General features: G+C 44.2%; 5 protein-coding genes across 5 annotated transcripts; 3 read left to right on the top strand and 2 right to left on the bottom strand.

Moving 5' to 3' along the window:
- Positions 1–3,267: 3,267 nt before the first annotated feature.
- Positions 3,268–6,975, top strand: BMS1 (Glycoside hydrolase 2 (Mannanase, beta-galactosidase); the record flags this gene model as incomplete). Its single annotated transcript, XM_049254220.1, has 4 exons — positions 3,268–3,337; positions 3,398–3,468; positions 3,542–3,631; positions 3,703–6,975. The coding sequence occupies 4 exons, from the start codon at positions 3,268–3,270 to the stop codon at positions 6,973–6,975; spliced, it is 3,504 nt and encodes a 1,167-aa protein (XP_049106873.1).
- Positions 6,976–7,485: 510 nt separating this feature from the next.
- Positions 7,486–7,999, bottom strand: spc24 (putative kinetochore protein spc24; the record flags this gene model as incomplete). Its single annotated transcript, XM_049254221.1, has 2 exons — positions 7,486–7,908; positions 7,973–7,999. The coding sequence occupies 2 exons, from the start codon at positions 7,997–7,999 to the stop codon at positions 7,486–7,488; spliced, it is 450 nt and encodes a 149-aa protein (XP_049106874.1).
- Positions 8,000–8,304: 305 nt separating this feature from the next.
- FIS1 (mitochondrial membrane protein) lies at positions 8,305–8,969 on the top strand (the record flags this gene model as incomplete). Its single annotated transcript, XM_049254222.1, has 4 exons — positions 8,305–8,323; positions 8,392–8,410; positions 8,489–8,582; positions 8,640–8,969. The coding sequence occupies 4 exons, from the start codon at positions 8,305–8,307 to the stop codon at positions 8,967–8,969; spliced, it is 462 nt and encodes a 153-aa protein (XP_049106875.1).
- Positions 8,970–10,209: 1,240 nt separating this feature from the next.
- On the top strand, positions 10,210–10,886 carry LOZ57_005192 (uncharacterized protein; the record flags this gene model as incomplete). The annotated part of the gene is made up of 2 exons (XM_049254223.1): positions 10,210–10,217; positions 10,271–10,886. 2 exons carry the CDS (start codon positions 10,210–10,212, stop codon positions 10,884–10,886), a joined length of 624 nt encoding a protein of 207 aa, XP_049106876.1.
- Positions 10,887–11,207: 321 nt separating this feature from the next.
- Positions 11,208–12,787, bottom strand: LOZ57_005193 (uncharacterized protein; the record flags this gene model as incomplete). Its single annotated transcript, XM_049254224.1, has 3 exons — positions 11,208–11,970; positions 12,023–12,614; positions 12,688–12,787. The coding sequence occupies 3 exons, from the start codon at positions 12,785–12,787 to the stop codon at positions 11,208–11,210; spliced, it is 1,455 nt and encodes a 484-aa protein (XP_049106877.1).
- Between the last annotated feature and the right edge of the window lie 126 nt (positions 12,788–12,913).

Below are 12,913 nucleotides of genomic sequence, written 5' to 3' on the forward strand. Positions count from 1 at the left end.
TTTCATGACTTGCTCTTTTTCTTCTCTTTGTAGTAGATTTTCTTACTACCTTTCTGATGAAAGAAGAATGAAGAAAATGTTTTGGGCTTTGATTTCTTATACTTTTCTGAGATGTTTCTCTCTGCAGTGGCAAGTCTTTGTATCAGTGTGTCATAGTTAAGTGCATCAAAGTTATCTGCATACTTATCATATTCAGCATGTACTTCACTAAGCATCTTTGAATAGAGATGTGACTTTCTCTGATGTTCATCATATTTATGTTTCAGTCTGTGTTCTAGAGTCTTTAATTGCATGGCAAAGTCATGCACTTTTTAATTTTCCTTCTGCATCAGTGTCAGATATTCACATTCTGCATCTCTAAGAGCATGTTCTGGATTCACAATTTAATATTTCAATCATACTTTTAAGTCTTTTCATGAGATTCTTTCCTCAGGATCCTTAAAGTTATGTGACCACTTGGTCAATAACTTTGGTTCAAAGTGTTGAATGACTTTCAACATCTTGTGTTTATCATTGTTCTTGAAGTATCTCTCTTGATAGAGGTGGAAGACTTCAGAGACAGTGATAAACTCTTCTAAATTCTTGAGAGTCTGGGCAATGAATCTTTTTTCCACTTTTTGAATTGAAGCACACACAGAATCTATGTCTTTTGCACTTTCATCACAGAAAGAGTTCTCTCATTGCACTTTCAGCACTGTCACTTGTGCATCTGTTGTGCCTTTGGCATTCTTCATGATTAATTCTGAAGAAATTGGTTGTGTTCTGAGTGTCAGATTGAAGAAAGATGTAGAGAATATTGTTTCTTGATTTCATTCAGTTCTTTTCTTCAGTGGAGAATTGTTGGAGATTTTATTGTTCTTAATAAGATTTTCCAATCTTTGAATATCTTGTTTTTTCTTGATGAGATTGAGCTTTGTCTCAAGCTTCATGATGATTTGATCTGCATTATAAAGAAGATTCTGAACTGTAATGTTCTTTTTCTGATTTAAAATGACAGCTTCTGATGTCTGTTCTCTTGAAGTTGCTCTCTCTAAGATGTCAACATTCATTGACTCATTAAAAGCATCAATTAAGTGTTCAACTTGCACTACTGACACTTCTTGATTATTTATTGAAGAAGTTTCAGCTATAGTCTCTGATGCTATAGTCTGACTCATCTGTTCTCTCTGAAAGACAGTGATAGAGACTTCAATCTGTGAATTATTGTCAGAGTTCACATCTGTTTGTCTCTTTCTGTTTCCACTTCTGATTCCAGCCATAGTATCTAATTGTATCTAACAGCATGGAATTGCATTTGTTGTTGTGTAAAATGCATCAATATTGAAGAGGTAGAATAGAAAGAAGTTTTTTAACAGAGTAGCTTAATGAATCATTCCACATTTTTAGCAATGAGAACTGTAAGATGGCAGTCTATAAGATAGATGCTAAAGAACAATGTATCAAGTCTACAGTGTAAGAAAAATAACTAAGTTGCACTTATAGTATCAAAGTAGTATTGCTATATGCACAGTAAGAGAAGAACTCATCACTGATCTTCTGTGGAAGAAGACCAGCATGGCTTTAAGTACTAGTGAGATTAGGGCTATGCTAACTAATAAGATACTAGCTCTTAGAGCAGATCTAGTCTACAGTGAGCATGACATGAACTTTCTACATTCAATATAACTGACCAGAATAGCTATCTCAGGCTGATTCACATCAGTATGAATAATATCATAATCTGAGTGCAATGAAATAGAGTTGAACATAACTTTCATGATGATCTGATCACATGTAACAGTGACTTCAGTTCATAATATCTGATTTAGTAGTGCTTTGATCATATAGAGACATGAAAATGAACATTGAAACTTCTGTTCTCAATCTGACATTAAATGCAACTCATTTATGACCACAGCAGTCAAACAATTTTGAAAAACAGAATCTTTGAGAATTGACTGCAGCTTTGAGTCAATCAGCAACTCAGAACTTATGTACAGATAAGTATATAAACTCTGCAGTAATTCTGATGTCAGATTTAACTGATCAATGTTATCATCATATATATGCAGTGAATGAGCTTCAGACAGAGACTGCATCTTTTGAATCTATTTAATCTCAATAATATTGAGAGAAAGCATACATATAATCATCTTTTCAGACAACAGAATCAGAGAAGTCTGGGCAATCATACTTTTATTAAATAAGATCTTTGCAATGAGAAGAAGATCATTTCTTTGATAGAGAAGCACAGTAAGTGCATTCAACTGACACTTTCTGAACTGATAATTAAAGACTGATTTAATGATACTGATCACATGTGCACATCATTCTGTTTCATTCATGAAGATTGTTAATGAAATCTGACATTCATCATTATGAGCAGAATCTGTTTTCAGTGCTAGAAGATCAGACTGTTGAACAATTCTAAATCATCTTAAATAAGTTTATCTCTTCTTTGCTGCTTTCTGCAAACTCTTGTGACACAATGTGTACTTCATTTTTAATCAACTCAGAAGTAGACAGCACAACAGACATAGATCAGAAAGTGAAAAAAAGAATGCATACTTTAATGAAGAAATCACTTATCTAGTTGATCAGAGAATTTAAATAATATCAAGTTGAAAGTGATGATGTTATAAGAATTGAGTAAGACAGAGTCAAAAAGTTCATGTAAAAACAGATAATATGAAATCTCAACAACAAAGACTCAGATCAGTCTACAAAGAAGACAGATAAGTAATGAAAGATTACTGATCTGAAGAGAAGACACATTTATGTACATACTGCTCTTATAGAATAACTAGAGCTGATCAATCAGTATTTCTTAATTAAGTAATTAAATGAAAAAATCTGATGATGTGAAGCAGATTGAATGAGAAGCTCTATAGTAAATTTAAACATAATTATAGATGAAGTCTATATAAAAAAACATTGTATCAAGTTCTCAGAGCAGTAAATTCAATGTGCATGGCTCTGATCTGATTTGCAATTCTTAAATTTGTATGGTGATTTCTGACTTCCTGCAAAAAAGCTGAAAATCAGCTCAGATGCTGTGCTGGTCAGGTTCTGGCTGAATTACCTGAATGGGTTAGCTCAAAACACTAAATTCGCGCTAAAGAACCTTAACAGCACGCGTCTGAGATGATGAGGTAAGTATTTTTAGGGCCAGTGATTAGGGTGTTGTACCGGCGCTTAGTCAGCAAAGTTTAAGCTCGAGGAACATTTTTTGGGAATATCCAGAAATGGTTCGACTGCGTCGTGTTGTGTTGCGAGAGCTGCTTCAACATGGACGACCAGGCAAATAAGCCTCATAGGAAGTCGAAGGACAAAGGGAGGAAAGCAAAGGACAAGAGCGGTGGGTGTGCTTGTCCTTCTGTTAGAATGCAATTGTTTCTAATGGGGAGCGCATGTTTAGGTCCGAATGTCAAAGCCTTCGCCGTCTCCCGCCCAGGCCGTACACAAAGACAAGCAGCTAGGTCGCATGATGTGTGTTATACTTTATCGCTGATTAGTACTGTTGAGACTCCGAATCCGCCCGCTAACCTCAAGTGCGCATTAGGTCAATGAAAAAAGATTGCATGTTCCTCTCGTGGACCGTCTTCCAGAAGAGGCACCGCCCATTGTTGTGGCGGTAGTTGGCCCTCCAGGTGTACGTGCATAGCAACTAGTGGTTACTAAGAGGTGGCCAAATGATTACTGACGCTTTTTGTCTGAGCATAGGTTGGAAAAACGACCCTGATCAAGTCGCTAATCAAAAGATACTCGAAGCAAACCCTTAGCTCTCCGACAGGCCCGCTAACCGTTGTAACTTCGAAACGGAGACGACTTACGTTTTTAGAATGCCCATCGGACTCCTTGGCCAGTATGATCGATGTTGCAAAAATTGCGGATATCGTGCTACTCATGATAGACGGAAATTATGGCTTTGAGATGGAGACTATGGAATTTCTCAATGCACTGTCCGCAAGTGGAATGCCAGGAAATGTTTTTGGGATTCTTACACACTTGGACTTATTCAAAAAACTGAGTACCTTGCGGCAGGCCAAAAAACGACTAAAACACCGGTTCTGGAGTGAACTTTACCAGGGTGCAAAACTATTCTACTTGTCGGGTGTGATTAACGGACGGTATCCAGATCGTGAAATTCACAATCTATCCCGGTTCTTGTCCGTCATGAAGAATCCTCGCCCGTTGATTTGGAGAAATTCCCATCCATACTGCTTGGCAGATAGATTTCTTGATATTACGCCACCAACCACTATAGAAGAGAATCCGAAATGCGATAGATCGATTGCCCTTTATGGGTATTTACGTGGCACTAATTTTCCTGCTATTGGAGCCAGAGTTCATGTACCAGGTGTTGGGGATCTCAATGTCGCATCTATCGAAGCACTACCGGACCCATGTCCAACGCCGCACATGGACCAAGCAGTGGCCAAAGCTACAGGAAAATCTAACCGAAGGAGGTTGGGAGAAAAGCAAAAACTGCTTTTTGCACCTATGTCAGATGTCGGCGGCGTTCTAGTTGACAAAGATGCAGTCTATATCGAAATAAAAACGGCCACATTTAATAATGAAGATGAAAATGATAATGAAGAGAGAGGTCTAGGTGAGCAGCTAGTAATGGGGCTGCAAGGTGAAAGAAAACTACTGGGAGAGGCGACTGCTGGTGTGCGACTCTTTCGGGATGGTGACACCCTTACAGAAGTTGGAACAGGGTCGAAAGGGAGAAACGAAAGGCGTAAGGTGCGCCTTGTGAGTGATGAGGTGGGCGAAAATGATGTGGTTGACGAGGATGAGGGGTTTGAAAGTGTGGAGGACGACGCAGAGGAGGGTGATGAGGACGGTGACAATGTAATACCGCCACTCGATTTTGACGCACGCTTTATGGAGAACCAGACTGCTACGGCTCACGAGAAGGATAGTGATATCGAATTTGCGGATAGTGACTCGGATCTTGGGTCTGTATCATCTGTTGAGGATCAGGACTTGGAGAGCGCGCCTAGCGACTATGATGACGACGGTAATGAAGACGGCGATGGAACTCTAAAGTGGAAAGGGAACCTTGCAGCTCGAGCGAAAGCTTTATTCAAGAAACCAGCCTATCGAATCGCAGAACTAACGCGTATGCTATATGATGAATCAATACCCGCAGAAGATGTTGCAAGTAGATGGCGTGGGGACGATATGCCAGAGGATGATCAGGCCACCGAAGATGTGGATGATTTCTTCAGGAAAACTAACGCTGAGAAACAAGAGCTTGATGATCGAATAATTCCAGTTTACAATTATGAAGAACTTGAGAAGAAGTGGCGGGACGAAGAGAATTTAGAGACATTACGGCAGAGATTTGCTAGTGTCAAATTCTCGAAGCATGCATCCGACGATGGAGAGAATTTTGATGAAGAGGACGACAGCGACTCTGAAGGTGACGGCGCTTTTGAAGACCTTGAAACTGGTGAGGTTATGACAGGAAACCGGACAAATGATGAAATCGAGAAGGTTGGCGAGGGCAATAGTGAGGGTGAGAGCGAGTCCAATAATATTGAAATGGAGCGCGAAAAGAACGCGAAACGAAAAGAAGAATTAAAACTTCGATTTGAAGAAGAAGATAGGGAAGGATTTGCTAATGCAAAAGATAATGTGCGGGCGGATGAAGGCGAAGAGCAGTTTGGTGAAGATGAGTGGTATGATGCTCAGAAAGCTGCGCTTCAAAAGCAGCTCGATATAAATCGAGCCGAATTCGATAACCTCGACGCTCTCTCAAGAGCGAGAGCAGAAGGCTATAGAGCTGGAACATATGCACGCATTGTTTTGGAAAATGTTCCTTGCGAGTTTTCAACGGGCTTTAACCCACGGTTTCCTGTCATAATAGGAGGTTTAGCTCCGACAGAAAATCGATTTGGATTTGTTCAGGTTAGGATTAAGAGGCATCGCTGGCACAAGAAGATTCTCAAGACAAATGATCCTTTGATCTTTTCCCTTGGATGGCGACGATTTCAGACATTACCCATTTACAGTATATCAGACTCACGTACCCGAAATAGGATGCTAAAGTATACCCCTGAGCACATGCATTGTTTTGGAACATTCTACGGCCCTCTTGTTGCACCTAATACTGGTTTCTGTTGTGTTCAATCTTTTTCCAACAAAAACCCGGGGTTTAGGATAGCCGCAACTGGAGTGGTGTTGAGTGTCGATGAAGGGAGCGAGATCGTGAAGAAACTCAAACTCACTGGCCACCCGTACAAAATCTTTCGCAATACTGCATTTATTAAAGACATGTTCAACTCAGCCCTCGAAATTGCAAAATTTGAAGGTGCAGCTATCCGAACTGTCTCCGGTATTCGAGGCCAGATTAAGCGCGCTCTCAGTAAACCTGAGGGTCATTTCAGGGCAACATTCGAAGATAAGATTTTAATGAGCGACATCATCTTCCTTCGCACCTGGTATCCAATAAAACCAGTACGATTTTACAATCCCGTTACCAATCTTCTCGATGCCGAAGACGAAGAAGGAAATGGTGGATGGAAAGCCATGCGTCTCACCGGTGAAGTACGAAGAGACCAAGGAATCCCTACACCCCTTCAAAAGGATTCCGCATACCGCCCTATAGAACGACAGACAAGACACTTCAATCCCCTCCGCGTACCACGACAGCTTGCCGCCAACCTCCCTTTTAAATCTCAGATTGTAAAAATGCGGCCGCGCAAGCAGGAGACATATATACAAAAAAGAGCTGTCGTCCTAGGCGGCGAAGAGAAGAAAGCTCGAGATTTGTTGCAGAAATTGACGACAATGCGGAACGAAAAGGTGGCGAAACGGCACGCAGCACAGGAGGAGCGTAGACAAGTCTATAGAGCCAAGGTTGCGGACAGTTTGGAGAAGAAGGCAGCACGAGAGAAAAGAGAGAAGCAAGAGTTTTGGAACCGCGAGGGTAGAAAGCGGAAGAATGAAAACGGAGATGGCGGCAGCCGCAAAAAGAGGGGGTAATTATTGAGCAGCTTTGTATTATACTTCGTCTTGATTAATTGGCGCTGGTTGCTACGGAGAATACCAAAAAAGGCTCTGGGTGTATAGGTTTGTGGGAATACTTTTGGAATAAGCATGAATGGCATTTTCTTCGACCTTAGACCATAGAATTGATATCTTCAAAAAACACATGTACTCCGTAAACAACATGCGTTGGTTACCACCAGAACCCCAAAACACATATTCAAAACCACCAACTCCGCCAACAGATACCAATACCAAAAGCCCGAGCACTCCACCTTTCCACGCCATGGAAACCTTCATCCTTGCATCGTTTGCCAGAAGTAATTTGCATAAAAAAACCGAGAAAACTTGGGATCAATGTTCACCACATGAACGTCCCCCTTTCGACTGTTGCGAATGATAGCCTTGTTGTAATTTCCAGCGTCGTCGGCCTCAATATCAATGCCTAGGGAACGATAAATCTTCAATCGCAATCTGCCCAGGTAATGTTAACAATTCCAAATCTTCTCAATATGCGGGGATAGTTGCTTGCATTGTTGCATCATCTGCCTCTCGCTGCCTCCTAGCCTGCTCGTCTCCCTCCAGCCCTTGGGCATCCAAATCCGCCAGCCGGTGTTTCAGCGCCTCTAGCTCCGCTTCCAGCCGCTCACTTTCCATCTCCAGCTCGGAAGCGGTTTTCGCAATTCTGAACTTCTTCGTATCCAGTTCTACTATGGATGCAGCATGACGCGCAGGGTCATGGGACGCTATAGTTTCGTTGTGCTGGGCGGTGAGGGTGTTGAGGCTGCGGGAAAGCTTGCGGAGGGAGATTTCAGCATCGCGGGCGCGGAGATCGCGGGATTGCTGGAGGGAAGAGAGGGAGTCATTAATACGGGCAACTGTTTGTTTGTCAGGTTGGATATTGAAGTTTGTGACGGTGTGGTTGATCAGCTGGAGAGAATAGAGTTAGCCATATCGCGACGTTAATGTTTAGCAGTGAGAGGCCGTGTCATACTGTCGCCGGGTCCTCCTCAAGAAGCATTATGGCTGGTCTTTAAACAAGCCGTCCTCCTTGTCTGGAATCGCAGCGATTCGACCCTGATATTGTTGTTCGTTCAGGCGGCTGAATTTGCAAGAGGGTCACGAAAGCGGCATCGTGTTGACGATTAGCCTAATTGGGCAAAGCCGCGCCCGAAAACACCGCCACCGCCAGCCAGTGTGGCTTGACCGCGATTATCATCAAAACCTCGCTCTCCTCGCCTTCAAATCATCTTTGAATTTCACAGAATATCGCAGGATTTTGTCAAAAAGCATCTCCTACGCAGTGAAATCTCTATTGATAGTATCATGGCCTCACAACTTCCATGTATGTTTCTTCTGCTCAGTCCCCCTAGGCAACATAATTTGGTTTGCGATCACTGACCAACTCCATAGATGCGGCGGACGCAGAAAGGTACGAGTGTGGGGGCCGACATGGGCATTGACTCAAACTATCGGTTGCAAGACATATATAGCTGCTAACTAGTCATAGCCCGTTGAAGCCAGCCGAATTACAAGTCCTTCGAGCCCAGTATGAGAAAGAGGGTGAATACGTAGGAGTACAGACCAAATTCAACTATGCCTGGGTAGGCCTTCGTCATATTCTATGCATATTTCTCTGTGATTAACTAGCCGGCTGGCAGGGCTTGATCAAATCCAACTCCCGGCCAGAACAACAAGAAGGTGTACGGTTACTTTCGGAGATCTTTCGTACTGCCCCCGAACGAAGACGCGAGTGTCTTTACTACCTTGCCCTTGGAAATTATAAGCTAGGCAACTATGGCGAAGCGCGCAGATATAACGATCTCCTCCTCGACCATGAGCCTCAGAATCTACAAGCCGCGAGCCTACGGTCTCTGATTGACGACAAAGTTGCCAAAGAAGGCTTAATGGGGGTCGCGATTTTAGGCGGGGTTGCCCTGGCGGCTGGGCTTGTCGGCGGTCTTATCATGAAGGGTACAAAGAGACGCTAAGCGGACCTAGATATATATTTTCTGTTTTACCTATGTGTACCACGGCCTGTTCTTTTGGGCTTTGGGCAGTGGAATTGGCATTTGAAAGGCGTTTTATGGTTTATCTTTTGCCATTGTGTTTCATCAGCTGTGAATACTTTTATGCCTGGGTTTGTTTTAGCTCTTTTACAATACTGATAAGACCGTTCGCGCCTGCTGAGTCATCCCGCCACACTAGCTATCAAGGATCGCTGACTCAGCAGCCACCTGGTTAACGTCATGCGGGACTCACTCACTCAGTCATTGTCTGTTGGCTTCTTTTTCTTTCTTCACTCTATCTTGCACAAACGCAACTGCTTGTAGGCAAAGGTTGTGCACTCCTTTACTGCTGGAAGTTTCCCAGTTTGTTCTTGTCTGCTGCATTTGTGTTTATAGTTTTATGTGCTGATGAGAATGCTCCTGATTCCTGACACCAACGCCTAAGCCATAGTAGACATCTGTCTCTCTCTTCCGTCACTTAATAGATCATTGAAGACTGAAGGCTATTGTATGCCACATTCAATACATGTCTCATAAACTTATTTCTGTTTTATCGAGACAATCTATTTTGAACCACACCTGCCACCCTGATATTCTATCCAGATCTGATTCACAGCCCTTCTGCTCAGACATAGCCTTTGTTATCAGCTACTAGCTTTTAAAAAAGGGTTCCATCTGCCATGGCAGAAACAACCCTTTTTTGCCATGAATGCATGCGGCAATGGCCCAGGGATGTGCATGGATTAATGTGCCCGCGTTGCAGCTCAGAATTTGTTGAAATTCTTGTAAGTGGGATTTCTTCGACTTTTAAATTGCTATGAAAAAAGTGCTGATTTTTGAGAAGCAAGGCGAGCCGCCTGTGCCAGACCCTATGCCAATGCCTGCATATTCTGGACTTCCTTTATTTTCCTCGCCAAGAGAATCCGAACAGTCTCTTGTATTTCGCAGAGATGAACAATATTTTTACCCACCTCATAATCAGAATCAAAATCAGAATCAAAATCAAAATATTATCCATCACCATTTCACTGCCGGGAATGGACGCTTTTCATTCACCAGCACAACTTATCGGTCTCCTAGATCTTCCCACCAAGTTCTACGCAACCGAAATACCCTGCCCACAGATCTCAACACCCTTTTAAGAGGCTCCTGGAGGGAACAGCGGGCTCCAGAACCTGGCGAAAACCCCCTACCTAATTTTCCAGAACGACGACCTGTGACTATGGAGGAGTAGGTTTTGCCACCATCATCCACTAATCATTTGATATCTAACCAGCTATTAGGGTTTTTAGAATTGTCCATAGGGATCTTGCTGAGCGTTCGGGTGTGTATGGTGGGCCTCAAACCCGTGTAGGGGGAACGACTATTATTGCGCCCAACCCGATAGATATCGTTGCACAAATTATGGGGTTTGGCCCCAATGGGGACGCTGTTTACTCTCAAGAAGAACTCGATTTCGTAGTGACGCAGCTAATTAACCAAACAACAATAAACAATGCCCCCGGTCCTGCCTCGGAAGAAGCTATTCGTGCTCTGCCAAAGAAACCTGTCGATAAAACGATGTTAGATAGTGAGGGCAGGGCGGAGTGCTCTATTTGCATGGATAGCGTGGAGCTCAAGGAAGAGGTCGCCGAGTTACCATGCAAACACTGGTTCCATGAGCTTTGCATTTCGTCATGGTTAAAGGAACATGATACGTGCCCCCATTGCCGCAGAGGAATAATGCCTCCTCAAATGGTTCCTCTTGGCCACGTTGCGGAAATGCCCTCACTGGACAACACGGAGGGGTTCACGCTACCAGGTAATAACTCTACACGGCAATCAGGTAGCACCGGAACGAATCGTTTCTCCGATTGGATGAGAAATCGGTTTGGGGGCGGAGGGAGCAACGGTGGCTAATAGTGAGGCTTATGAAATTAACGATTTTTGGGCCTCCAGTTCTATGCATTTGAGCGATCTGATTTTCTTTTGAGACATGGATTTTCCGAACGGCATAGCACGGAAATGGTTGGTATCAGGTAGGTATGGTTCGGTTTTACGGCGCATTTTTATCATGACTTAGTCAGAGCACGATTTACAAGAAAAAAATACCTGTCTGACCTGAAAATAGCTTTACTCTGCAAGTCATGTTCTCTCCGACTGGCACTTTCGTGGATCATAGGTAGCTGAATTCTTTGCTCTGTTTCTATATCTAATGCAACTAGATGCGGTACTGGTGGACTAGCTGATCGTGAGGTTCCCAACACCATTTTCTATTTCCAGTCCTTCAGGCCCTTGCCCTTTTCCTATTCTCTCGCAGATGTCCTTTAGCGTGTGTCCTGTCGACTCAAAGTCCTCCAGATCTAAATAAACCTGTGCACTCAGGCGAGTCCACATCCAGCCGCCCAGCTGAAATACAGGAACGTAAGTATTGTATGTGAACAGGAGCTCCTTTTCGATCCATTGGCCTAGGACTCCAGCATCCTCCGACTTGAGAACAGGATAGGACCTCTCTTTTCCATCGTGCTGCCCATTTTCATCGTCCACACCAATTGGCAAACGCACGTTAACCAAGGCGCAACGACGAATCGCGCTCGCACCGCGTACGGTCTGGTTCTCGGCACCTGGCTCACAAAGGACTTCTGTTCCAAGAATCTTTGCCACGAGGTTGCCCCCATCAAAAGCCAGGCTCTCACAGTACTCCATGATGCGTGCCTCCCCGCCGCAGACGTTTTGTCGGAACTCCAGCGCCGCAGGGATGCAGGAGTAAGGTGTATCATCGTTTGTGCCGACGTATTCGAAAAGCATTTCAAACTCTGATTTGGTGCCGGTACTTGGAAGGCCACCACGGAAGCGTACAGCATTTTTATGGCCCGGAGCTGCGTGGTTGAGGACGTCGGGGGCGGGCAAGAAGCCCCAGGATGTGGGCATCGTCGAACGCAGGAGATGCTGGTTACGGACAGGAACGTGGAAGACGGCGCTTCCCAGCGGCGTGAAGAGCCATCTGTCGCAATTTAGTAGTGCATTCAACGATAAGGGTAAATGTCCATCCTTACTTATGGCAATTACTCACGAAGAAGTCTGCGTCCAAGGCTGCCAGATCTAGTGTAATCTGGCCGGCTCCGTGAGCGCCATCGATGCACGATAGGATGCCCTCTTCGCGACATATTTCCACCAGTCTCTCAAATGGGAGACGGATGCCCGGTTGGCTAGAGATAGTATCAAACAGCGCAACCTTGACGTTCAATCCCTCAGCTTTCACCTGCTTCACGACGTCCATGAACCGCTGTACCATATCGTCGTGGGTGCACGGGAAGTCCAGCATCACTTTCCTCGCCTTAACACACGTAGTCTCAACAACATAAGCCACAGTCCGCTCGCACCCGCCGTATACCCCATAGAAGTACACGATCACATCGCCGGGCTGATACTGCAGGTTACGCAGCACCAGATTGACGCCCGTCGTGGCATTCTTGACAAACACCACCTCGTTTGTCGGCACGTTAAGGTATTTTGCAATAGCAGCGCGAGAGGCATCGATATGTACGGGGGCTGTGAAGCGGATGTATATGTCCGGATTATGCTTGAGCTCAGCCTGGAATTTCTGTTGTGCTTTGAGAACGACATTCGGACATGAGCCGAAGGAACCTGAGGGTGTTGTGTCAGCGCTGAAGACCTACCGATGCCAAGGCAGATAGGAAGAAAAGCACGAGATATTCACCATGATTCATGCTCCTAAAAGCTGGATCCAGCGGGAACTGCTCCTTCATCTGGCGTCCCAGGGGGATAACCTGCCCCTCATCCGGTGCTGGCGTGGACATTTTCACGTCTTCAGCAACCTGTCTTCCTTTAATATGGATAGAGCCGTCGACCTGATCGACTCAATTGCCCGGCAGGCGAGAATATAGTTATACAAAATGCCCTGGAAATCAATGAGTTAGTCCAGG

Source organism: Ophidiomyces ophidiicola, assembly GCF_022830035.1.
Source record: "Ophidiomyces ophidiicola strain CBS 122913 chromosome Unknown scaffold_24, whole genome shotgun sequence".
NCBI classification, from domain to species: Eukaryota; Fungi; Ascomycota; class Eurotiomycetes; order Onygenales; family Onygenaceae; genus Ophidiomyces; species Ophidiomyces ophidiicola.